This window comes from Hipposideros armiger, unplaced genomic scaffold (assembly GCF_001890085.2).
Source record: "Hipposideros armiger isolate ML-2016 unplaced genomic scaffold, ASM189008v1 scaffold_41, whole genome shotgun sequence".
Lineage (NCBI taxonomy): Eukaryota > Metazoa > Chordata > Mammalia > Chiroptera > Hipposideridae > Hipposideros > Hipposideros armiger.
The window spans coordinates 1,660,644-1,687,233 of NW_017731391.1; the positions used below are offsets into that span (position 1 = coordinate 1,660,644).

General features: G+C 43.6%; 1 protein-coding gene across 4 annotated transcripts in view; it reads right to left on the bottom strand.

The window, feature by feature from the left end:
- PLEKHG1 (pleckstrin homology and RhoGEF domain containing G1) overlaps positions 1–26,590 on the bottom strand; it is a 231,116-nt gene that overhangs the window by 109,822 nt on the left and 94,704 nt on the right. Inside the window, exons 1-2 of one of the 4 annotated variants that reach the window (XM_019638944.1) lie at positions 24,244–24,320; positions 20,971–21,109 (exon numbers count right to left, since the gene is read on the bottom strand). The exons of 2 other annotated variants lie outside the window; for them this stretch is intronic. In XM_019638944.1, the coding sequence (XP_019494489.1) occupies positions 20,971–21,109; positions 24,244–24,267 (163 nt within the window). In that variant the 5' untranslated portion in view covers positions 24,268–24,320. Of the gene's footprint in view, positions 1–20,970; positions 21,110–24,243; positions 24,457–26,590 lie in introns of those variants that run through there. One more of the 4 variants, XM_019638945.1, reaches the window with a different exon arrangement.

A 26,590-nucleotide genomic window follows, 5' to 3' on the forward strand; every position in this document is an offset into this window, starting at 1 on the left:
ATATTTTGCATTTGATATCTACTGATAGATTCATTTAGTCAGTAAATATTAAGCAGCTACCATGTGCCAGGCAAGGTTTTAAGCACTAGATACATGTGTCTCAAGGTCCTGCTTTCCTGTGGTTTCCACCAAAGTGTTTTCAGAATCTTAATGATCCTCAAGCCCACTTACTACTGTAAAAATGTTGAAAAGATGCCATTTTTAGAGCACATCCTCCAGAGTCATGCATTTGGACATGGCCACATCACTCTGTCCTCAAAGGCACAGTGTGTAGCCAGGGAGACAGACATTGAACAATCACACGTGTGACTAATTCTGTATGAGATGTACTGGGCACAGAAGGCACATGTGCTGTGGACATGTAGAGGGAACCAGACCTGGGTTGGGTGGTCAGGAAGGCTTCCTTGCAGAAGGGAATGGGTGACATCTGAAGGCTAAGAAGAGGTTAACTAGGGGAAGCCAGGTAGAGAGACGACACCGCCCATGTCATTTTACTTCCTGTAAGTATAGACTGCTGGTATACTTGGCATTATGCCCACAGTGACCACCCAAACCTATAAGATTTTTTCCAGACAATCTTGTTTGTCAATATGCTGTTGCATACCACAATAATAGCTATGTTTACTGTACCAATGCCCTTATTAACATATCTTCTAGTTTCCTTCTCTACTAGTTTCCTTCTCTACTCTGGGGTGAGCCCTTCCTCTGCCTATACCAGCCTCTCTCTTCTTAGCTTTTCTTACTCCCCCTCCAGACACTGTTTAGAGCTGCTGGGCAGTAACCATGACTGTTCTTGCCCAATCACTTGGACAGGGTCCTTACAAGATGTGGTTACAGTAAATCACAACATAAACTTCCCTGCCCACCATTTTCATCCAGGTGTAATCAGATTGAAGTGAACATCAAAGGAGCCCTGAAGGAGGAGGGGTCAGGCTGGGGGAGGGGTTGCCCTACTTGGTTTGCCTTGGTTCTTCTAGGGGACCTAGAGATTGACTGTGTGCATTTCAGCCTCAAGTAGTTCCCAGGACTAGTTGGTCCCTTTTCCTAAGAGAACCAAACCAGGGACAACTGCCCAGTGCCAGTATGGCTCCAAATATAAGACATCTGCTTAGGAGTCTGTACAAATGATGACATGACAGAATGGCGAACTCCAGTGGATTAAGCTGCTCTAAGAGTTTTGGAGAATTAGGTTTTTACAGTGACTGCTGGTTATCATCCTAGTGATGTAGCTATAAAATCTGTCTCCAAAGCTGAATTAATTTTGCTCAATCTAAACCATCCTTTACTGCGCAGGAAATGACATGTGGGATTCCAAGGACACAAGACCTGAAGTGGAGATGTGTTGAATGGTAGCTCTCCTAGACAATTCTGTCATCTTGGGGCAAGTCACTAACCTCTCTGGGTGTCAGATTCCTTCTACAGGTAAAATGAAAACTCTGGAGTCAATGACATTTGAGCACAGTTTCCTAATCTATGAATCTAAGATTCCATGGTTTGGGGTGATGTGTCGACACAATGACCCACTTCTTAACTCCAAAGACAGTCTCTCTTGAGACTGTCCTCATGTAACTTGAGGATCTTAAATAGGGTCCTACTATTCTAGTCAGATGACCCTGAATCGATGCAAAAACCAGGAGCATGTGGCCCTTGCACAGGGAAACTGCTTTAAATGACATCTAATTCCTTATGTAGCCAAACTTGTGATAGACAACTGAACTATTATCAACAGAAAGATTCCCCACAAAAATTTTGAACATCATCTGATGGTAGACCAATGTCTAGCATCAAGGTTACGCTTTTTAGGGGCCTGCCAAGTGGCTCAGTTGGTTAAGAGCATGAACTCTGAGCAACAGGGTCCCTGGTTCCATTCCCACATGGGCCAGTGAGCTGTGCCCGAGCTGAGCTACAGCTGAGCTGCCAACAGGTGGCAGGATGGCTTAGCTGGTGAGAGCACGTGCTCCTAACAACAGGGTTACCGGTTAGACTCCTACATGGGATGGTGGGCTACACCCACCCGCAACTAAGATTGAACATGGCACCTTGAGCTGAGTGGCCGCGAGCTGCCAACAGGCGGCCAGATGGCAACTGGACTTGGAGCAGAGCTAGCTGCACTCTCCACAACTAAGATTGAAGGACAACAACTTGGCTGTTCCCCTTCCCCAATTCCCCAATTAAAAAAAAAATCTTAAAAAAAAATTATCCTTTTTACTTATTAAGTGACTTCATCTCCATTTCTGCAAAATTGCATTCTGAACACCAGGTTATAACGAAGACTGCGAAATAGCACATTTTACCACATATATAATTTGGGGTTGCATCCCAACCAAGTACCTGACCTAATATACTCCTGGAATAGTGGTAACATAAACATTGATAGAACTGTACAACTGCAAAAAATAAGCTTCTATGGTACACACATAATGAAAAGTATGGCTTGTTCTAAATGATTCGAGGAGCTCATATGCTTGAGGAACATGTGCAATTATGGTGATTAGTACAAATTCACTGTAAGGGGTGTCCCGATTGAGCCCTCCATGGAAACTGGGCAAGACCAGGAGATACTTTGTAGCTGTTCCCCAACCCAGTTCACTTGCTTTCATTGACTGACTGACTGAGGGCCTCAATGACTGAGTGATTTTCAAGGGGAGGGCGTAAGGTGGCTCCTAGAAAAAGAATCCTGACAATATCTGAAACTGGGATTGTGACATCATCAGGTGTCTGTCACAGATTTTGTGTGAGGTATTGGGGTTGGGGCTGGAGGTGAATGGTCTGATGGTAATGAAGGACTTGGTGGCCCCAGGAAGGAATTAACACAAGGACATGAAGGTCAGGGGAAGTACTGGTTTCTGGTTTCTTAAGTTACAACCACTCAGGCTGGCCTCACCCCAGCCATCCTGGCAGCCTGTGAGTGCCCTAGAGAAAGAAGAGACTGGGTGATAAAAGGAGGAAGAGAGAGAGAGAGAGAGAGAGAGAGAGAGAGAGAGAGAGAGAGAGAGAGAGAGAACTGTTCTAACATCTCAAGCAATTTAGCTGTGGGACTCTTCTATCTAAGAGACACAAGAGGAAAGGGAGCCCTTTTCTCATAAGGAGAGAGAGATGAACATCAGCAGCCTAGGGGTAGGAGTTGGGAGACCAATAAGGTGAACTCTCATAGGGAGCCTTGAGACCCCACATATCTCAGGAGGGGGGCCCCTGGGAGGGTTAGCAGCCTGGGGCAAAGGGCAGGGGAATGGAGGGTCAGGGGAGGCATTGCTTGGGAGTAGCAGGAAAGGGACCAAGATCTTGTCCCTGTGCTAGTGGGAAGGGATACATGAGCTGGCAAAGTTTAGTCTTTTAATGTGACTTAACAGTGCCCATAGGGTTGGTGAGGCCTGGTGTGAGCTGAAGACTCCCTTAGAAGTTGAGGCCAAACAGGCAGAGCATGACCTGAAAACTTGTTTTTCAACACTGGGTTTAAATATCTTTGAATTGATGCACCAAATTGTCAGTCCATTTCTCATGAAAGCTGAGATATTTTTATTTTTTATTTTTATTTTTATTTTTTTGGCTTGGGAAGAGGGTGCCAAAAAAAAGACAAAAAAAAAAAAAAGTATCCTCACCACTAGTCTTACATTCACACTTGGCAGCAATGGGTGGAGGTAAGCTTTCTCCCTTTACCCTGGTCAGTACTTTCCATTTTGCCACAGTCCGACCACTCTCTTCAGTGTTATACCCATCCCCCTTCACTCCTTTACCTGAGGAGCCTGCCCCTGGAACCTGGAGGCATTTACTCTGGGTTACATGGGACACATTTGGACAAGATTCTGTATACTAGGTTAGGAGTCCTAGAATGACCAGATTACTAGAAATAATCTGGTAAGAACAATTTATTTCTCTTCAACTTGCAAGTCATATGAAAATGGAACATAAAGAATTAAAAATGTCACTTGTTTGTTATGCTACATAAGATTAACGACAACAACAACAAGAAGTACCCTAAGACCGTGGGAAGATACAGTGAGGGGAGTGAGGCAAAAATGGGGAGAATATTAATTGCAGGTCAGGAAATCTGTAATGTCTTCACCATTGAACTTCATTAGCTCTAATTGTTGTTTTTCCACTCTTTATATTAATCAAAGTCTTGATCCTACTAGCTTTTTCACAAATCTGCAACACATCAATAAATTTTAAAATTTGTTCAAGGTCTCTAGGAAGGAACTTAGAAGAGACCGTTTAATTGGTAATTCCGCCAAACCAAACACCCGAATAACTTGGTGTCATAGTTTTTGACATTTAAAAATCCTGGAACAGCAAGACAAAAACCACAGCTGGAAGAATGACACAGTGAGATGTCTGGCCATGCTCGAGGGTGTCCTGGCCGGCTAGGACCCTTATACAAATATTGAAGTGGGGATTCGTTTTTGATACTCTTCTGAAAAAACAAGCCAAAATCAACTATAAAAGTCAAATTTTACATATCACATCCTAATCTCATAAAACATTCATTTTGTTGTACCTTTTAAAAAGATAATAGGACAAAAGTTAAGACTTAGTGTTGGAGATCCTAGTCCCATCAAAATAAACAAGGGCTGTAAGAATGGGTTTCGGGGCAAAGAAACAAAGAGGAATAAACAGGCCCCTAACTTGGGAGAGCACCTGTGCATTTTGAAGACACCCAGAGGCATTAATCAGCAGCATTTTTTCTAGAAGTGGGGGGAGACCCCCATCCTGCACCCATACCCGTGTTTATTTCTTTCTGAACCCTGGAGATAAAAATTTTAATACTCAGAGGCCTTAGTGAGGATTTGCAGATGTACCCAAGTGTTTCTGAAGAAGAACCTCTGTGATATGTGATATCTTCCCTCAGGAGCCAGAGGAGGGTGTGGGTGAGGGGGATGGAAAAACAAACCCAGCTACTTTCCCCTAATCCTGATGCGGTAGAAAAAGCAAAATGCTGCAAAGCTTCCCCGAGGGAAAAAGCTACTCCAGACGGAGATAGATCAAGCAAGTCTAACAAACTTCAGACTACTTAACTTGTTTGCCTTTCTCTTCACGATTTTGGAACGTGTGTAGGTCACACTTTTTCAGCGCACCTCTTTGCTGGCCCCTGGCATCGGGCTCAGGAGGGTCTGGACATTCTGGGGGAAGGCCAGGGCAGACCGGGGCTGGAAAACCAAGATTCAGGCCAAATGAGGACACGCTGGTACCCATGGCTTGATTCTGGGGGCGCTTCTCTGGAAACCCGGTGACAAAGACGTGTTAGAGAGCACGTCCTGCATCAATAAATCCCATTCCACGGTTTAATTTTTCAAAAGTTCCTCTGAAGATGAGTGGCGAAATCATTTATAGTTTATGAAAATGAGTGCTCTGACGGCATAGTTTGCATTTCATTCTTTTGTAGGCATTTAGAGATTTTAATCTATGTAGACATTTTAATACATCCGTTATCTTAATGGTGTTGTAAACCAAATGCTTGATAAACAAAATCACCGATTGTTAGTACACACTCTAAACCAGCATTTTCCCACATGTGGTCCAACACCTATTAAATCGCTGTTATGGACCGAATGGTGTGTGCCCCCCACAACCCCACAATCACATGGTGAAGCCATATGATTCACATTACAGATTTATACGTGACTGTACAATATTTGGAGATAGGGCCTTTAAGGAGGTAATTAAGGTTAAACGAGGTCAAAACGGTGGGGCCCTAATCTGATGGGACTGGAGTCCTTATAAGAAGGGGAAGGGCCGGCCGAGTGGCTCAGTTGGTTAAGAGCTCGCTCAAGGGTTTGAGCTCTGAGCAACAGCGGTTCGAGTCCAGCCTGAGCTGAGCAGCCACTGAGCTGCCCACAGGTAGCAGGATGGCTCAGCTAAAAAAAAAAAAAAAAAAAAGAAGGGGAAGACACATCAGAGATCTCTCTCTCTCTCTCCTCTAGCACAGAGCAAAAGCCATGCGAGGACACAGAGAGCAGGCAGCCAGCCATCTGCAAGCCAGGAAGAAAGCCACCAGAAACCAACCCTGCTGGTACCCTGATCTTGGACTTCCAGCCCAAGAAAGAGAAAACAAGTGTCTGTTAAGGCCCCCAGCCTGTGGTATCTAGCTATAGCAGTCTAGGCTGGCTAATACAGTCACCATCAGCTGAATTTTCTTTTTTTTTTTAGCTGAGCCATCCTGCTACCTGTTGGCAGCTCAGCAGCTGCTCAGCTTGGGCTGGACTCGAACTGCTGTTGCTCAGAGCTCAAACTCTTGAGCGAGCTCTTAACCCACTGAGCCACTCGGCCGGCCCCATCAGCTGTATTTTCAACAAGCAGTCAGACTGGTGGCCCTGCCTGAGAACACTGAATTGATGATTTCTGTGCCTAGGAAAGCTTGAGAACCACTGTTCCAGGGGAGCTCACAGCAGCTGCCAGCTCCAAACCCCTCCCACCCTTCCCTCCATCTTCCTTATTCCATCACCACAAAGAGGAAAAGTTTTGAGACCTCAAGTACTTAAAAAAAATCAGATTCCCCAAAAGAGGAATAGAAGATTATCAACAGCACGAATCAGGAACCAGGTTGAGGGCCAGGGGGAGGTATGTTGTGGGAAAGGCCACTTCCGTGTCTAGATTTGGGCTTGTTCTGAACGGACCCATGGGAGAGCTGCTCAGTTCCATTATGAGGAGACCAGTTGAAGGTTCGGGTCTGAAGCCAGAGGAAGAATTAAGACTATGTTTGTGCAGTGGATGCTCTGCACCCTCTATTAGGGGGTGTGCACTTGGGATCCTGGCCATCTCCCCCGTCACTTCAGAGAATCAACTACGATTGATTTTCAACTTCCTAACAGGTAAAAAGTGGAGCTAGACCATCAACCACTGAGGATACTTTCAACTCTGAAATCCAAGGGCCAACAGAAAATAAATATTTGCTACTGGTAAACTCTTTCTTAAACTCCTCATAAAATTCACCAGTGATTCACCAGAGTGAAGACTGTACGAAGTCAGCCAAACTGAAAAGACTTGAAATTAATTGAGTTATACTGTCAGGGATAATAATAGTATATAAGCAAATTCGAAGGCACTAAATAGCTCAATTATATAAAAATGCCACACAAAATCCCTCAATTCTTCAAAAATTAAACAGTAATCAAACGCTATTTTTAAAAAGACAGCATGGTGGGTGAGACAGGGCACTAGTATTTTTTCCTTAAAGTGGCTCTTAGGTAGTGCCAGGATAGAGGCTACAGCTGTGCCGCAAAAATGCTCCCATACCTGCAAATTAAGGTAAAATTCAACAAAGCAGCAGAACATTTTCTAGGTTTATTTACTTTTTCTATCACAAGAAGTACTCTTTAAGTAAAATAGAGCTTTTCTAAGGGACAGAATAAAATCACATTTTCAGTATCAATTGAGTTAAAATCTAAGAACCCTCGGTAGACAATCTGTGCTCCCAACCTGCATTTCATCTGAATAAAATCATGGGAAGGAGGTGAGTAAGGAGAGAGGTGGTAAAGAAGAGTATGATTTTCTCCGTTGTGAGACTGGAGGCCTGGGGGTGGCTCCCCCCCCCAGCATCTTGGTACCTCCCCAAGTATCATGGCCATTTTCTCATCTGAGGGTCTACACAGATGAAGACCAAGACACAGGTCGAAGTGAGATCATTTGATTTTTTCTTTTTTGGTAGGTGCATATGAGAAAAGCTGTGTTGATGGGGAGAAGGTCCCAGTGCCCTTCAGAAGGAACTCCACACATTGGAACTTTCGACAACCTCTGCGCTGTCCAACTGTGTTTGTGAAGTAGCAACAGATGCCCAGCCTCCTTTATTGAAAATTTAGTTGTTTTCTATTTTAAAAGTTTAACGGCTAAACTAGTTGATACCAAAGAATAAATTATGGACTGCGGGAGATCCAGTTTCAAATCTCAGACCTATAACTTACTCCCAGATCGTGACTTTAACGTCAATCAAACTCAGTCTTTTTAAAATCAGGGACCATCTTATGTCACGAGTTACCATTTGGTTTAAGTGATATACCACTTCTAAAGCACGCATCACAGTGCGTGGTACCTAACAAGCACCCAGTGATAGGCAATAAAGCCTATGACTGTAATTCCTACGGTCAGAGTTCCAGACCTTTTTAGGGGGAGAGTGAGAGGTCTGCTAATATCTAATGTGTGAGTCCTTCTTCTACACACTGCAGATCGTTTTCTCACAGCCCCCTTAAGACACAGGTGCCATCATCTCCACTTTGTAGACGAAGAGCTCAGCGAACAGGAAAAACTCAGTAGGTTGCTGAGTAGGTAAACGACAGTACTAATGGAGGCACCAGGGCTTGAACCCAGGCAGGTAGGTTTCAGAGCCTGTCCTCTTACTCACTGTGCAATACCACCAGATATGTGCATTTACACCACAGATTTATAGAATTAGAGAGCTTGGGAAGTGGGTCTGGCGTTCAGCGAGGGGGGCCTTAGAAACAGCTGAGGACAGATCTTCCATTGGATGGAAGCAGCAGCTAAAGCCTGGGAAGAGGATGGCCCCAGGTAAGCTAGCCCAGGGGTCCTCAGACTTCAGCTGGCATCAGAGTCACCTGGAGGGCTTGCTCAACACAGGCTGCTGGGTCCGACCCCCAGAGTCTCTGATTTGCTGGGTCTGGAGACGGGCCTGAGAACGTCTAACAAGTCCCCAGATGGTGCTGATGCTGCTGGTGCTGGGAACACATTTTAAGAACCAAGGACCTGCTTCGTGGCTGAGCCAGGAGGAGGCGTCTGCTTTCCTCACTTTGCGTCTTCACAATAAATGGCGGACGCCAGCTGCTCTATACTAATGAGAAGCTGAGGAAGGCTGGGCGGCCTGTTAGAGCAGCCCTGAGTGCAGGCATGGACTGCATCATCCTCCCAACTTAGCTGAGACATCTGGAAGCTTCTATCTGGCACGTTACGCCATGATTCACTTCGACATTGGTACTTCATTACGACCCTCCCTCCGCACCCCAGCACATAACTAATCTGAAACAATACAGACTTGCTTACTGCCAATAAGAAGTATTAGTCTCACTCTGAGCTCTTCACCAAAACTTGTGATCTAAAATTTGGCTCTTTCAATGCTAAACCTAGCAGGACTTAGCAAAAATAGCAGGGGTCATGGATAATTGCCAGTATTTATTCTCAGAGGAGAAGAACGCTTAGACAGTTTCAAAGATTTCTTTTGTTTACATTATAATTCAAAAGGAAATTTTTTTTGTTTATTTGTTTAGTCAAGAGGATTCATTGCCTTTCATTAAGATCCCTCATAGCGTGAACTATTTTGAAAGCAGGGACATTAATTATTGTTTCAACTTGCCATGTTTAAAATTGCTTCGTTTCTGTGCCGTCACGGGGTGTTCCGAGGCTTAAGATATTTACTGACTGCAAGGCATGACTGGGCCTGGCACATACTAGGTGCTCACAGAATGTCAACTTGCTCTCATCAGCAGCAGCTCTATTCTTTTAGAGAGCCCAGGGGCTGCCTCGGTTGCTTGGGCAAGTAGGTAGGGCCAAATGGCATGACCAGAGTGAGTAGACAGACCTCATAATTAAAACATTCTCTTCCCCATCAGCAAGGTGATTTAAGGACCATGATATCCAAGAAGCATTTATGGAGCACCTACATGTACACAGCAATGATCTGTTACCCACAAAACCTCACAGTACTTAATACTCGGTCACTTGTTGAACTAAGCAAGGCGTGTTTTGGGAAGACCTGTTAGGCACTAGAGACCTCAGGTAAGAAAAACCTTTTCTAGACCTCAGGTTCTAGAAAGCACTTATATTATTATTTTTTTTTATTTTGAAATAAGTATAAATCCGTAAGACTTATACCACAAAAAGAAAATTAAGAAGGTACAAGGTGATCTCCTGCATCCTTCACCCAGTTTCCCCCAATGGGGGCATCTGGCATAGCTGTAGCACAGTGACAAAACCAGGACACTGATGTCACTCCAGTCCACACAGTACATGCAAATTTCACCAGTTTTAAGAACAGCTACATTTTTGGTGGTGAAGGGTAAAAAAACAAAGAGAAGAAATAAAAAGAGGTAAAGGTGATAAACACAGACATTAACCGTGTGATTGTTTTGAAATTTGCCTTTGTATGAGCCATGAGAAAGTGAAACTGTTAAGCACATAAAATGTACAACAAGGATTTTATTTCCCGAAAAAAACCAAACAAACATAAACTTTAAAAGGTTTTTTTTCAGAGACTGAGCTTAACAAGTATAATCAAATTAACTTGTTTTGCAAAACGTTTATAGATGTGAATGCTGATTAGTGAAGTCAACCTCTTTTTAAGTGAGAAGTGACCCCAAGATTTGATACACACAGATCCTAACCCCATTGAAACTCACACACAATTGTCGTCAAAGAATATAAGAGGTGTTTTAGAACTTTCTATATTGCCTGGCCTAGAGTGGCATGAAGGAGGTACTAGGATTTTGTTATATTACCCTAAGTAATCTTTACAAGCCCCCATTACTGTATTCATTATAAATTAGTCTTATCAATTCTTATCAGTTAATTCCCCAAATAATCTTTGCACATGCTCATTCTCTTGTGTATTTGGAAATAATAAACCTGATTTTCAGTTAGCTGAAATAGGTAAGGTTTTACTCTGTGTCTCATTTTCATAATACGTAGTCAGGTGAGGGAGTTGCACCATTAATATGCCAATAATTTCCTTAATTAACAACTATCTTTCAAAATTGATATAAAACAAGGTAGCTCACAACTGACCTCCCAGTTTGATACATTTACCAAATTTGGTCCTCAGCTGAAATACTTAAAACAACAACAACAACAAAAGAAGAAGATGAAGAAAAAGCCCACCAAAAGAACAAAATACTTTTAGAAGCTCATAAGAAGCAGATTTTCCACATCTATCAAAAAGGACTAGAACTGCTTTCCTGAGCAGGTAACGATGTGGTGATATTTCTGATTCTTCACCATAAGACAGCTGCTCTGGTATTAGGAAACCAAACACAGCATTTTCCCTTTGCACGGTGGGGCGCTGTCTGTGTCACTCTCCCACTGCTGAGGAGGGCCAGTGTAAACAGATGTTTCAATGGGTGGAGAAGCCAACTCCTCCCCACTGTACACAAAGAGCTGGCAGCCCCCACTGGGGTCATCTGAATTCTCAATGACCAAGCAGAACATTTGCAGAGGGCTCTCTGCTTCCAGGGCTACCCCTAGACAAGATTCTGAAATGGGAGAATTTGTCCTGGACCACATGAGTGCCACCTCCCCAACCCCCAGGAGCCCCCCGGTAGAGTGTCCCGAAATCTCCCCACTCCCCCTCTCCCTGCCCACCCAGGATTCCTCCTTCAAAGGCTGGTGCCCTAAGCTCAGGCACCCCACAAAGATGCCGAGGATACTGAGACAGTCCTCAGATAACCTGCAGAAGGCACACAGCTAAACAGCTGCAGACTCGACTCCAAGTTCAGTGCTCTCTCCTAACCTACAGCATGTCAGATTGTTCTGTAGGTCTAAGTGACTGAAAATACATTATTTTACCCATTTTTTTGAAGCACAAGAATTTACAAATTGTTTGTAACGGTCCTTTATTTCAGAATAAAATCATCACATGTATTCTATTTCAGCTCCTAGAGAAATTTTAAAATGCTTAGAAGTATTGATAGTTTTAAAAGTACAATGCTTCTGAAGATGCCATATGGTTTCCAGTCAATCTTTAGCAAAATGTAGCACAGTGTACACACACACACACACACACACACACACACACACACACACATATACATACATATACAAAATTAACAACCACCAAAATAATCAAAACCAAGGAATTTTCCATTGACATTGCATAAGTTTTGTATATTTTCTTGGTAGTTCAACAACAATTTTATTCTTTGAAGTACAACAAAGTCTTGTATTTAATAGATTACATGTAAAGAGAAAACCACCTGTGTAAAAGCTTTCAAATTTGATTTCTAAAACCATCCATGGACTCAGTCTCATGCACACCAAGAATACTTTTAAAGAATACTTACCTGGGGAACTTAATCCTCTGTACAGATGATTTCTTAAATCTCTGGACTGAAAAAGCTCTAGTAAAATTATGCCCCTGAATCAGTTATTCATTTTTCAAATTCTGGTTGGCCTAAAACTTCCTTTCTGCATTTTGCATAGGATACTGTTGTTCAGAAACAGCCACACAGTGAAATCAATGGGCCTGAAGAAAAACAGGCCACTGGAATAAGCACGAATGCATCACTAGAGAAGTGTGTGTGTGTGTGTGTGTGTGTGTGTGTGTGTGTGTGTGTAAGTAGATATTCAAAATGTTTAATGCAAGATTAACCAGTATCTAAATGTCATCCTCTGATTTCTAATTAAAAACTGCAGATTTTATTCTAGAGCTGATAACCTGCCATCACTGGAGGCCTTAAGGTGGCTCAGGGCTTTGGGGAGAGGGGGGAAAAGGCCTCACTTCTTCCGCCAGTGGCATTACTGTTGGTCTCTTTAGTACAAATTCCACAGCCAGACTTCCTAGACTTTCAACTTAAGTTGTCAAAGAAGCAATTTAAAGGATATATGGACTTTTAAAAATATTTACAGAGGGCAGGCATTCTAAACTATTTTCTGTGATCTGAATCCATCCTCACCACAACCTTGTTATATAACCAGAGCTTTTAACACTATTCAGACTGATAACCAGTTTTCTGAACTCTACACAATAATGTACAAAAAAAGCACCCCAAGTTCACATGACTGGTTGTGAAAGTGTTCAAGAAAATGATAAATTAACATTTGTGGTGAAGATTGTCAATCTGAATTATTATTTTAATGTTTCCCCCCCCCTCCTTTATCCCTAACAAGGGTGCCTAAGTTAGCCCAATTTGGCCCTTTAAAGGGAATTTCACAAAAAAACCCCCTTCATTTAAGGGGGGCAACATTTGTCCCCAAAAAAACTTCAATAACCAGGCACAGTTCATCATTGAAACTTTAGGTCAGACTCTGCAAAACAACAATGATGGCCATTTGGGTGCTCGTGGTTGTCAGGCTCTGCTGTGAGCCCTTGATGAACACTGTCTTATTCAGTCCTCATAAGACCTCCATTATCCCCATTTCAAAGATGGGCCATTTGAGGCTTAGGTAGGCTTGTAACAAGTCCAAAGTGATACCACTGGTAAGCAGCAGGGCCAGGATTCTACCAGGATCTGTGTACTCAAGTGCGAGTGTCCTTAGCCTCTGCCCTACACTTTAAAATTTCAAAGAAAGAGGAATTCGCAGTTTTCTCTACAAAGAAGAGATACTTTCTGCAGCTTAGGATCCATGTAGAACACAGATATAGTTCTGGCGAATTCCTAACATTTTCTACACCCTTATCTCAAACTAAGACCAACTAAAGGCAACTCAGCATCAGAAAACCGAAGGACAATGTGCTCGCTGTGTTTGCAGCTTAAAAGTTCTTCAAAATTATCAAATGTGAAAAGCTACATTTGTAAAAACATCAAGCTCAATTCAAGTTCCGGAGAACAAGGCTCTGAACAACCTCTTTGTAAAGAAGATGGAAGCCAGGGTCAATTTTCAAGTAGGACAAATGTTGTTCTTTGGAACCGAAACTTGTTGCTGAATCTCACCACGGAGCAAAAGGCTTATAAACTTTTGAAAAAATAAGGTTCACATGGAAACAAAAACACAATAGGAACTCCAACACGGAGACCAACAGAGGCTACGTGTCTTCCCAATTCTTTTAAAAGCCATTGTCAGCTGTTAAAATGTCAATGTAGGAATAATAAAACACCACCAATCATTCTAATATTCCAGAGGAAATGCTTATGCCGAAGTTTTTACATTTCAGTTTTATAACAATTTATTAGCTTAGAGAATTGATGGAAGTGATGGCTTATAAGGATAAGGCAGCTCCAGGTACTGGGAATTGACTAGAAATCCTCATGAAGGCCACAAACTAATAACCAATCATAATAGCTAACATTTATTGAGTACTTACTGTGTGTCCGGTACCATTTTTAAGCTTCTTTTAAAAAATTAACTCATCTAATTCTCACAACTCTAAAAGGTAGGTGATCCTTTTAGGGACTATCATCCCTGTTTAACACTTGAGAAAAATGAGGCACTGAGAAATGAAGTGACTTCCAACATCAGACAACTAGTAAGTGGTAAATGGTATTTGAACCAGACAGTCTAACTCTGGGACTGAATTTTTATCCTCCTCTGCTATGACTCCTTGTAGCTAAGTCCTGATGCAAGGATAGGGACTGTCCCCACATAACTGCACTAATGGTGTCTAGAAAACAGGAATTTCTGCCATGTTCCTTCGGCAAACGCTCTTATCAACTAGATTTACAGTGATTTCTAGATTTACAACTAGATTTCTGTCTGATAGTTCACAGTCCCATTAGAGTCAAAGCCCAGGTAAATTACAGGAGCGTGTAGCAAGATGAAGATGACTGAGGCAATAACTACGTACAACGTGATACCAGTGTGCTTGGGAATGACTTCTGAGCTCTCATGTGACATAGCTTCCATTTCCTTGAATTGTTATTTTTGCATCTTTTGCCATTTTACCCTGCCTCTTAAGCCAATCACAAGCTCCCTGAGATCCTGACCTGGGCCACTCATGGCTCTGCAGCTCTGTGCCAAGTAGATGCATCATAGATCTCGTTGCATGATTTACGTGTGCCATGGACATCTTCCCACAGAGGCTGAGCACCGAGCTGGCTCCTCATGGGAGTGATGCATGAAGATGTAGAGAGAGAGGGGATCAGAAGGCAGCCAAGTCTTAGAGAACAAAGCCATAGCGGCTGTGAAGAGATAGATGGAACTCATGGGGAGTGGTTGGCCAGAACCAGGGTATTGGGCTGGACTGGGACCAAACAGGGTAGTTACTGATGCAGGACCTCCCAGCCTCTCCCAGGGAATTTAGGCATTATTCCATAGGCAGCTTGGATCACTGGCTGATGACACAGGGGAGGAAGGAATCTGACCAGGGCTTTGTTTGCTGACACAAGAGCTTCCAAGTGCCAGAGTTAGAATGATCAGAGAGAGAGAAGCCAAAAGTTGAGAAGCATTTCCAGGAAGACAGGGGACCATGATTAAGTCATACATTTAATGAATTCATTTTAACATGCCAGGCGATAGGCCACCAGTACACAAATACATACATCTTTATACTATTCTGACAAAGCAGGTAGCAACAGAAAGACTTACAGAGAGAGTGAACCACATAAATCTACCACTGTAGATTTGTTCATGGAGATCTGGGGGAGTTTCTACAAGTTTCTATCACTGCTTTTTCAGCAGGACTAGTCTCATGTCCTGAGCCCAGAGTGAGGAAGAATAATCGAGCAGAGAAGGCCTGTGCAATGGAGCACACATGACTAGCAGGGGTTAGGGTTTATGATGCCTAGGGCTGAACCCAGCTCGGGAAACCATGATTACTTGTGAGAACTTGGGTTACATTGTTGAATCACTTGGGTTTCAGTTGCTTCATGTGTAAAACGGGAACAATTTAGCACTTACTACAGATTGCTGAGAGCATTAAGTGACACAAAGCATACGAGGTGTAATAAAAAAAGGTATTCCAGTAAAAGACACATTGCCATTAATCCCTCTAAAAATACTCCTTCTCAGTTCAAACACACTTATCCCATCCTTCTTGCCCATTTCTGAAGCAGTTCTGGAAGACCTCTTTCGTGAGTGTCTTCAGTTGTGCTGTCATGGCTGCCTCGATGTCCAGAATTGATTCAAAATGTTTACCTTTCATGGTCATTTTGACTTTGGGGAAGAGCCAGCAGTTGCACGGTGTCAGATCTGGTGAATAAGGTGGATGAGGACACAACGTAATGTTTGCACTTGACAGAAATTGCCATATACCACAAGCGATGTGTGACACGGAGTGTTGTCATGATGGAGGATGAAGTAAAGACACTCATGAAAGAAGACTTCCAGAACTGCTTCAGAATGTAGCAAGAACCATGGGATAAGTGTGTCCAAAGTGAGGGGAACTATTCTGAGGGGGATTAATGGCAATGTGTCTTTTACTCTAATACATTTTTTTATTTAAACATTCACCATATGTTTTGATCACATCTCACATAAAGCGTTTATCCAAGTGTCCCAGTATATAGATAGATTTCCTAACTCGTATTTTCTTAGAGTCTGTATTCATCTATTTGGCATCCATTAATTATAGGACCAAGCTAACAGCCAAAGTTGTTTATATCTCCCCTGCAATCCAGAGCACATACTCTGAACCGCCTCCTCATCTAACTCACACATAAAAGCAATATTTCCCCTGCACTACTCACCCCAGGGCCGGGTACCAGACAGCTAGGGATGCCCCTGTGCGCCAAGGCCTACTGAAATTATTCCAACTAGCCAATGCTAAGCTGGTTACCCGTCCTTGTCTTGCCCTTCCCATTGAAACCCCAATAAAGGCTCAGCCTAAGCTGTCCTCTTGCTCCTTTCTATCTCCCGATGAACACTGGTGCTTCTCCAAGTGGCCCTCTGTGGAATGCCATGCCCCCTCCTCTTGGGAAATGTAAGTAATAAAAATCTTTCAGTGGCATTCACCTCTCTGTGTTGTCACTCAGTCACCTCTGTAAATTATTGGGTGGTCGGAAAAGTCATGATGCATTTTTGCAATGAACAACATAGAAAAGATACGTCATGACTTTTCCGACAACCCAATAAATGATTGTACCATGGGTACAACAGAGCATAATAAATGATAGCTATAATGACTTTTACATAGGTCATAAAGTAGAATCAGTTAAGTTTATGTCTCTTCTACCCATCCTTTCTCTCTATCCTTACTGTCACTTTCACAGCTTTGGCCTGAGTCAGTGCAATAACCTCCTCAATGTAGCTTGATACATTCAATCTCTCGCTTCCTGAAACCACCTCTTCACCATAGCTATCTTCTAAAACTCTAGGTGTAGTTTACCCTTTGCCAGGGAAGCTTGATATGGTCCCCTATGGTCTACAGATCAAGTCCAAGCTCTGTATTTTGGCACTCAGGTCTTCTAGGGTCTGGTCTGGAATTGCAGCCACATTGAACAGCTCAATATTCCCCACAAATGTCATGAGCTTTTCATACCTCATGCCTTTGCGCATGCTGGTGCCTGCCCTTATGATGCTCTTTCCACTGTTCTCTAAGCATGGAAATCACAATGCACTTAGGGCATTTGAATTTGCTTATATACTATAATTGCCCCGACCATATATAACTAAGCTAATTTCAAGTTTTCAGTTTGACTTAGTAGAACCTTCATGAGTTAAAAAAGATTGAAATTGTACTAAGAGCAAATATTTACTTTCTATTCCCCCCAATTGCAGAATTGAAAGTAACCTTAATGATTTGGAAGGCCCAGTTCAAGTTCTCCTTATTTGGCAAACTCTATACTGTACCTTAAAATGAATCATTTCTGCCACTGATATGTTTTTAGCCTTATGTAATTCTGCCTATTCATATTATATGTATTGCATTTCTTTACATCTGTCTTCTCTAGATCACAAACACTTTTCTGATAAGCCTTAGAATTTTCTTTTATCGTTCCAACATGCCCATTAGTCTTACGCATAGCAGCTACTCAGTGAATATTAACTGAATCATGAACCCTATGATTATTCTAATTAAAATAAGGGGCTCTTATTAAATCGTAATTATATAGTTAATTATGGAGAAATATGGGAAAAGAACTAATAGCTGATCTAAACTAAGTAAAATTAGTTAGGTCAGAGTATGAGTCTATTAAACTTCAGAAAACAGTGACAGACACAGTAAATTATTTCAAAGCATTATTGTCATATTTAGTCATTACCATTAATTATAAAGTGAGGTTAATTTTAATGTTGATTTACAAAGAGAAAATACTTGTAGTTTATAAACAAACCATACACCACACTGTGATGTGCAATGTCTCGGTGTGCATTTCACCCATGCCTGAAGTTGCCAGGCCATACTCGGGGTAAGGTTAAAAACTCCCATTGGGATTTATAGAAGCCAAAGCAGGCTACTTCAAACTCCTCCTGGACCTACAGGAGGAAATGGGCCATGCCCTGGCTGAGCAGGAACCCAGATGCATCCCTGGTCCCCCGTCCCTTCACGCGTAGGCTGGAATTGAATGATGACATCAGGTTTGGGTAGAACCCAGTCATGCTATAATGGCCTCCTGAAACCTCTCCCAGGTCCTCAATATATATCTGGTGGTTGGCTGACTTTATCATCAGACTTTCCTCCCAGCATAACTGCTGAAAAAGAAAGTTGGCTGAGATTTACAGCTACCTCTTCCCACTAGGTGGGTGGTTGGGTTTGGGAAGGAATGAGAACCGTTCCATTGATACAAGGAGAAGCTGTTCCCCGGCCGACATAATGAAGGAAATAGTGGTTTAGAAAGAATCTTAAAAATCACTCAGCGATGATTACAGGCTGTCACTGAGCAATGAGGAAGGAAGGGCTTTCTTTTCGACTACAGGGGATACAGCTCTACAGTCAGAAATTATTATTTTATATGTAGGCCAATGGTAGTCTGTATGCCTTTGAAATGCAAAAAGCAATAATAACTTAAGTACCTGGTATGACTTACAAAGCATCAAGACAGATTACAAAGGCCATATATGAAACCCAGGCTCCTTACTTTGTAACATCTTGCATTTCATGTTTCTAAAGTCCCCGCTATCAAACATTCATTGAGTACCTATGCTACAGAGGACCCTGGGCATGGTGGAGTTAGAGAGTATCAGGCCACAGAGCTCTAACCGGGCTCGTCACCTAGATAAGGCGGGAGGACCACGGGGAAAGTGAACAATGCATGCCGCACGTGCTAAGCTGCAAATGAGTGACAACCAAGTTTTGCTGGGGCTCATAGGAGCTTCACTGAAGAAGGAGAATGGAATTTCTGAAATAGCACATGCGCTAAAACTAACGTTTCCATGCAAAGCAGATAACTTAGTTGCAATTTAAAGTTTGCAAATGTTTGCTCTTGATTAGATGCTGAGAAAGTGGGCAGGGATATCATCTAAGCAAACATATTCTGTGATTATTTTCAAGTCTTAACCAAGGGGTTCCTTTTGCATCCCTTATCCTTCCTCCTCCGGTCCTTCACACCATTTGAAACAGCAGAAGCACCGGAAGAGTCCGTTTTCGTGTGTCGGATGGTGGACTGCCCATCCATAAACATAGGCGTCCTCACTTTCTTTGGACAGAACTGGCAGAAACATAGTTAGATTTTGTATTTAAAGATGAAAACGGAATCACCCAAATCCACCTTTGCCTTCAGTGTCCTTCCTCTAGTGAAGTGTAAAAGGGGATGCTCGCAGTTGTAGCAGCATCTATTTCAGTCTGACAGCCCCCAATTCCTGGGGCCAGCACGGAGGAAAAATAAGCATGTAGACGGGGCCAAGAGCAGTTAGGAGGTGAAAAGACCTGTCTCAGGTCACATTGCCAACACCTGAGATACCCCGATCACCCTCAATAAGAAACATCACCAAATATTCACTAAAGATATGCATTAGGCATTGCCTGATTTCCTGACTGAATGTCTGCTATGTCACAGTAAACTACTTACACAACACATCTACTCTTGATGGTTAGTGATTTTATGGAGTATGAAACAATTGCAACTATATATTTTCAGGTCAAAAGAAAATATTGCTCCAGAGAAGAAACAATGAAAGCATACAGACTACATACTCTTTTTTATTTTAAATCTTTTTACTGGTACCTAAAAGTAAAACCTTAAGAACCATTCATCTGTCCACCTCAAGATAAATTTATTGAATCATTACTCTAAAAAGACCATTTCTTCCATGTTAACATATGACTTGGTCATCTTGTAAAGTTCTGAATATTCTTAAATAACTTACCGGAAGCATAACCAGCCCATCAATGTTTGAAATACTATGATTCATGCTTCATACTGAACGCCTAGGTTTTACAAGTAATTACTAATCCTTTCGGCAGTTTAGAACACAGGGGAGCCCTCTGTCTTTTGGAAATCTGGTTAAATAGCTAATTTACTATCTTGCAATGAATATTTAACAGTTTTCAAAGTAATCTCTTGGCTTGATTCTTCTCAAATACAGTCAGCCAGAAAAGTATGGCTGGAAACGACTGTCAGAACCAAACAAATAACAACATTCGGTTTTTACACCTCTCAATCGTAGGTTCAGCTATAGATCAGAGAGCATGCCCATATCTAGAAAAAATGCCAGGCATATTTGTTGAAAGGAAAGAACAGTTGCATCGAGTGCTTAAAAAACTGGCAGGGCTCTGGGTCAGCTAAAAGCATTTTGAGGGGTGGCAGGCCAGCCCAGAAAGCCCCTGGGAGTTTATTACTGCTGGGCTCATACATACTTCCTCTGCTGCCCTGTGCTTCTCTCATAGGTTAATCAGCAGTCAAACCAAAGAGCCCCCTTCTAAATAAGTCTCATTAAGAAGTCCAAGGTCTAGCCAGAACAGAATGAGGTCAGGTATTTCAAAACTATTTCATTCCAATGAAAATTTGTTTCAGCCACAATAACCTTTTGAACTAAGCCAACCAGAGAGCCATATTTTGCTCACTAGTTCTACCAGTTGCCTCAAAACAATAGTGACACAACAGAAAATAAAAATAATGAATGGGGAAACCCAGAAACTAACTACTTTTAACCATTTCTCATACCAGGTTTAGACTAGACTTTGTCAAAAGCCAGTAAACCTTTACTATTCTACTAGTCAAATACAAATAACATGGAACAGGATTACATCTTAGAATAAAAGCTGTTGAGGGAGAAGAAGGTGGGAATAAAAATCTTTTCCTGTGTGGCTGCTGAAGGCACCTATGTCTTTGGCTAGGAAAAGGGCAAATAAACCTCCCACAAATGAGTTAGCCATAATTTATAACCTGAGAAGAAAAACAGACTCTAGGTTTGTCATTTAAATTTGAGGGAGGGGGGGGGTAGCTTGTAAGCTCATTTTTGCCTTCCCAAACCCTTAAGAAAAAGTCACACAGTCAAACATACCCTGAGTCTGCATCCCATCTTGGCTCTGTGGACTAAGCAGCTTGGATCCGGCCCTTTGAGGAGAGCTTCGATTCCTCCATCCTCTGACCAGAGACCCCACCATGGTTGCTGACAGCATGCTCCCCAGACAGCTGTGGCCCTGCTGGGTGACAGGGAGGTGGGTGGACGGCCCTGTCAGGCTGCCACCATCAGGAGAATCATGTCCACCTGGGACAAGGTGCTACACCCAAGGTAGACAGGTCCGAGCAGTTCTACCCGCCTTCGTCCTCCGCCCACATTCTCATCCTTCTTGCGTTATTAGTCCTCCCTTGGGAGGCCCAGGGAAAGTTTGGCAGGTGAGATGAGAAAAAGCAGACAACAGCAAAAATTAAAATGAGGATATGAATAGAATCAATCAATAGAAGAGGATGGTCAATAGTACAGAAGTGTCAATCTCCTTTAAATGAGTTTTTGTTGTTTTTTTTTATTCTTCATTTTTCACTTAAAGCAGTAAGGTCCAATTTTTTTTTAACATTTAAAAATGACTGTGTGTGTGTGTGGCGGGGGGGGGGTTTGGTTTGGGGTGGGGGACAGGATGAGGTATGTACCTATGTATCAATTTATCTTTTTCCAGCCTATTTTGTCTCCTAAATTGGAACAGCTTTTAAGCAATTATTTTCCCAAAGAGAACCATTCTTCTTGATAAAAAACAGAATTTGTTTACAAAATATGAAGAAGTATTTCTAATGTTCTGAGTGTTCACTTCTCGGAATTATATCAGCTTTTGTGGATGAGGAAAGTTGATTAAGGGAATGTAATAAAAATTCACCATCGTGTAAACTCTCAAAGGCTTTTTAGAAATGAATTGATTGCAATGGCCTAATTCTCTCTGCTGGTGAGCTCGATGGAGTTGCCTCATACTGAGTAGGTGGGACCCAAATTTCACTCATATAGTACATTGCTCCTATATGCCCCCTACTGGCCAAGATGCCAGGTGCACATTGGTTAGAAACTAAGGACTGCATTAAAGCTGTGTGTGTGTGTGGGGGGGGGGCAAGTAGAAGAAAGTTCTAGAATCCCTTGAGCATCTCTGTATGCTATATTCATTCAGACTGGGTGGTACTAAGATTGAATTAACTGTAGGCAGCCTGAGCAGTTCTGATATTATTGACTGTCCTTATGACTTTTTCAGATTATGCAGCTAGAACGATCCACACCTGATTTCACTCTTTTTCTCCCTTTCCTAGTTATACCTTATTTAATAAGATCAAAGCTGTTTTTGCAGGAGGCAGGCCAATTCCCCCAAATCCCCCCAAACTGACCACATTTTTTTTAAAGCCTACAGTTTACTAAACAGCAGCAGTATTTTGAGGAGATACATTTAACATATTCATTTAGTTGAAATTTCCCTCAATTGCTAATTATGTTGACATTTCCAAAGTTTAGACAAACTTTAGTATCCTTGCAGAGGGAGGGAAAGTAGAAATGAAGGATGGGAATTTGAAATGGGATGAGAGTAGGAAGCTGTTGGTCCTACTCCTGCACCCCAACCTCAGGGCAGAATTCAGGCACACATCTGGGGTACAGTGTGTGATCACAGGGGCAGCATTTGATGAGAGGGGCGAGTCATGTCCCTCCTTGCGGGGCATCTCCCCTTCCTCATGGGAGTGGAGGCCCCCTTTGCTACGGGCAGCCCCTTCTGCCACAGAGGGCTGAGCTGGGCTCTGACGGGGTTCAGCAAAGAGCTGCGCAGGGACAATACTATGTGCCCTTTAGGGAAAAGGGCAAAGAGGCCTTCAATAGTCTCTTAGTTCCTATGACCCCCAGAGTCACAAAGACAGGCTGAACCTGGCTTCTGCTGGGGACACTCCCTGTGCAGGTGGAATGGGACCCAGGAAAGGACAGCAGGGGAACCAGGTACTCAAGCCCAGGGTCTGGTCTTGGCTTGGAGGTGAGGGATTAGGCAGGGATCTTGAGAATGGTTCCCAGGTCACTTGTCAGGGGACAGAATCAGGAGGCTGGAGCACAGCATGTGTATTTACCTTGACTCTCCTGAGAAACTCTCGGTCCAACTGCAGGAGACAGAATGGGCTAGGGATGAGGCACCGTAGGGATGCCAGGAGAAGCTCTATAGCAGCAGTTCTCAACCTTTCATAGGGGTCGCCTAAGACCATCGGAAAACACATATTTTCGATGGTCTAAGGAACCGAGACACTGCTCCTCTATCCGTCTCCAGGCCCACATGCAGATACACCCACATAAGAGTACCCGGCGACCCCTGTGAAAGGGTCGTTTGACCCCCAAAGGGGTCGCGACCCACAGGTTGAGAACCGCTGCTCTATAGGGACACGCAGATAGGGCTTGGCCCCATCTTTGGGGTGAGGAGGCAGAGATAACACAGTGATGCTGAAAGAAAAGATTAGCTATGAAGACTATAAAGAGCAACTAACACTCTCCAAATGGACCTCTGCTTGAGGTCTTGATCACTACTGTTGCCACATATCTGAGATCAACGACAGACATCCGTCCCCAGGGGGCTAATCAGGAGTCCAGGGTGGGAGACACAGGACTTGTGGCCAGAGCCATTTCTGAAACACTGTGAACTGCCCAAGTTCAGACACTGAGAACCCTGCACAGCTGCTGTTATCAGCCACCAGAGGTGATATGGAAGTACGTGAGAAAGTAGGAAAATGGAGCTAATTGATACTTCCGATAAAATTCCCCAAGCCCGCACTTAAATTTCCCATGTAGGTGTGTCTCCTTGGTGTTCTCATCATTCCCTAGGCACACACCCCAGCACTTCTCACACTCCTGCAGCCTTCTCCTTCCTTACGTCTGTCCCACTCAATCACCCGTCCCCACTGCGCATCAGAAACCCTATTAAATACAGATTCCCAGGACTCGTCCTGAAATGACCGCCGTCCTATCTCTGAGACCGTGCCAGGGAGCTTGCCTTTCCTCTAGCTCCCAACACTTGCTAACACTGCCAGCCTGGAATCAATCCAGGGACAGTGTGAAGAAACCCACTTACTTCACTGTGGGCTTCTCTACCATCTTTGGGCCCACCCAACACAGTGCTGCTGGATGAAGGGAATCAACACTGTGGCCAGGGGTCCAGCAACATCCACCCCTCGTCTGCACACCATCGGGCTGCCTGACACCTTCATCCTTCCATGAAGCCCCAGCGTTTCTTGCCACGACCCCCAATGCCACCCCGGCTACAGGTGCCATCTCATGACATCGCCGTGTCTTTCCTCCAGCCCAGACCCCTCAGAATCCCCACATTTCACTCGCCTGTGATGTTTGGGTCCAGAACATGATTTGTCAAGGCAGCAGTTTTCTGTCCCTTCCACCCCACAAAGAACGGCTCCATTTTGGCTGCAGAGGTCCTAGACCCCAGATGCTACTGAAAAGGGGTCTGTACGTCAACTCAAGGCTCAGCTTTCACAGCAGCACGAACACTGTGCTGCCTTTCGTTTGCCGCTTGTGGCAGGTGGACACTCAGTATCCAAGGTTTTCCCCAACAGGAAGCTGACAATGACCATGACTGCTCTGGGAAACGCAGTCAGGAAGAGGAAGCACAGTAATGTCCTGCCCGTGTAGGTCAACCCACCCTTCCCAATGCATGCACATGGACTTCCTGCCGCAGACCCGCCACAGGCCGTGCTCTCGCACCAACAGGCAAAGGGAAACAGGTCAGCCGCAAGCACATGAGGTCATTTTCCCCCCAATCAGGCTTATTATTAGACACACACACACCCCCTCTCCACTCACAAGAAGGGACACACCCAGGAAGGAAACACATTTTTTCATTACACAGCATATCTAGAAAACCAGAATCACACCGAAGTCTTTTGAAAGGCCAATGCGGTTCACAACACACTGAGTTTGTAGGTGTTTGCTTCTAAGTTCCCACAGTGACTATGAGTTACCAACTATTCTCTAAATGTCATATACATAAATACTGTCCTCACCCACCCTCTTTAGAGGATGAGGGCTGAATTGGGCCACTTGTTTCTTTGTAATCTCCTAGGGCCTAGTGTATGTAGCTCTGGGCACACAGAGGCTACTGCACAAATGTTGACTGAATAAATGCATGTCACGCTGCGATGGTATGGTTGTCAACTGTGACAACGTTCACAAAGTCATCAGAATTAAGTATGACTTCTATCTCTGTAGCAAATATCTGAGCTTCTACTATTACTTCAAGAAGGAGCTGCCGGGGCAGATGGTGGGCTGTGTGGGGGATTTTGCTCCCGAAGGATGGGGTTCCGGGAGCTCCGTCTCCCTCTGAGCCCTCACCACACACTTCTTTTGGGGGCAGGAATCAGGAATTAGACTGGCGAGTATAGAAGGGAAAATGGGACAGGTGTAATCTAGCCCCAGTCTCTAGCTCTTTTGGCAGAGAGCTGCACACAGGTAGCACATTTTCTGCTTTACTTCTCGATGCCGTTAAGGGTGACATAGGCAAAATCCACTCCTGTATGGGGACGGCCCCCAGTTTAGCCCAAGGGAGGGGAGGCTTCTGAGTTTAGAATTAGGATGCCCAGCTGCCCCCAGATAGAAGACAGAATCTCCAGTGTCAGCTTTGTCAGTAATAAAGGTGAGGGCTTAGTCTCCATCTGCTTTACTCCTTTGTTTCAAATTGGTTCAGAACCTGGGCGGGAGGAGAACGTCCTTATTTGCCCTCTCCACCAGCTCCAACATCTGGTGGACTGGCTCACGGACATCACATTAGGGGAGGACAGTAACTCCTGAAGATTCGTGCTTCTGCCTGATGCTGTACTGAGGGTGGGCCACTGGTTTTATTTGGCCATTTACAGCAAATTGTTCGCTTTTGTGGTCATGCGATTGGCTTTTTACGTGACCTGGTGAGCAGCTTTAAGCCTTATACCACATGCAGTTTTTACTTTGCCAGCTGACTCAGCTTAAGATGACTTTGCACACAGGGGAGTGGCTCTTTCTAGACGGTCAGGCCTGCAGGCATCAGGCCCTCATAAGCGGGGCGCAGGCCTCAACCCCTCTAAGCAGAAGGCTGGGTGGCTTCAGCAAGTCCAGGCTTAGCCCCACACTATGGGGTCTCAAGTTGCCTCTAGACTGGTTCTCAGACTCAGATACCACTGAGACTCTCCTCTGGACTTGGCAATGGTCTTCAGATCAAAGCACTGCAGTCAGGGAAGACTGCGGGGCATAGGTAATTACTCCAGGGGATGGGAAATAAAAACCTGTTTTCTATATTTGGAGGGTGTGGAGCCACTTGTGTTTGCATAGTGAAGAACACGGAGGAAATTCCATAAATTTTTTTCAAAGGGAAAATGAAACGAAAAGATGATGCTCTATTGTCATTTTTTCCCTCTAAGTGATAACCACAACCCAGACTGAACTGCTGGGAATTGGACGCTGCACAAAACTCAACCCAGATCCCATATGCCATATTTACAACTTGGTGTGGTAATGCTCACAGGGAAAAGATCCCCTCACTCTCCCCAATGACCAGATTTGTTCAATGAATAAATGAACAGCTGTAGTGTGCTGGGACTTTGGTATAATTAGCATGCCTGATAGTTCTATCACAACTGTTGCAATTTTAAAAAACATGCTATTGCTATAATTAGATACTAAGTTCTGTAAATTATAAATA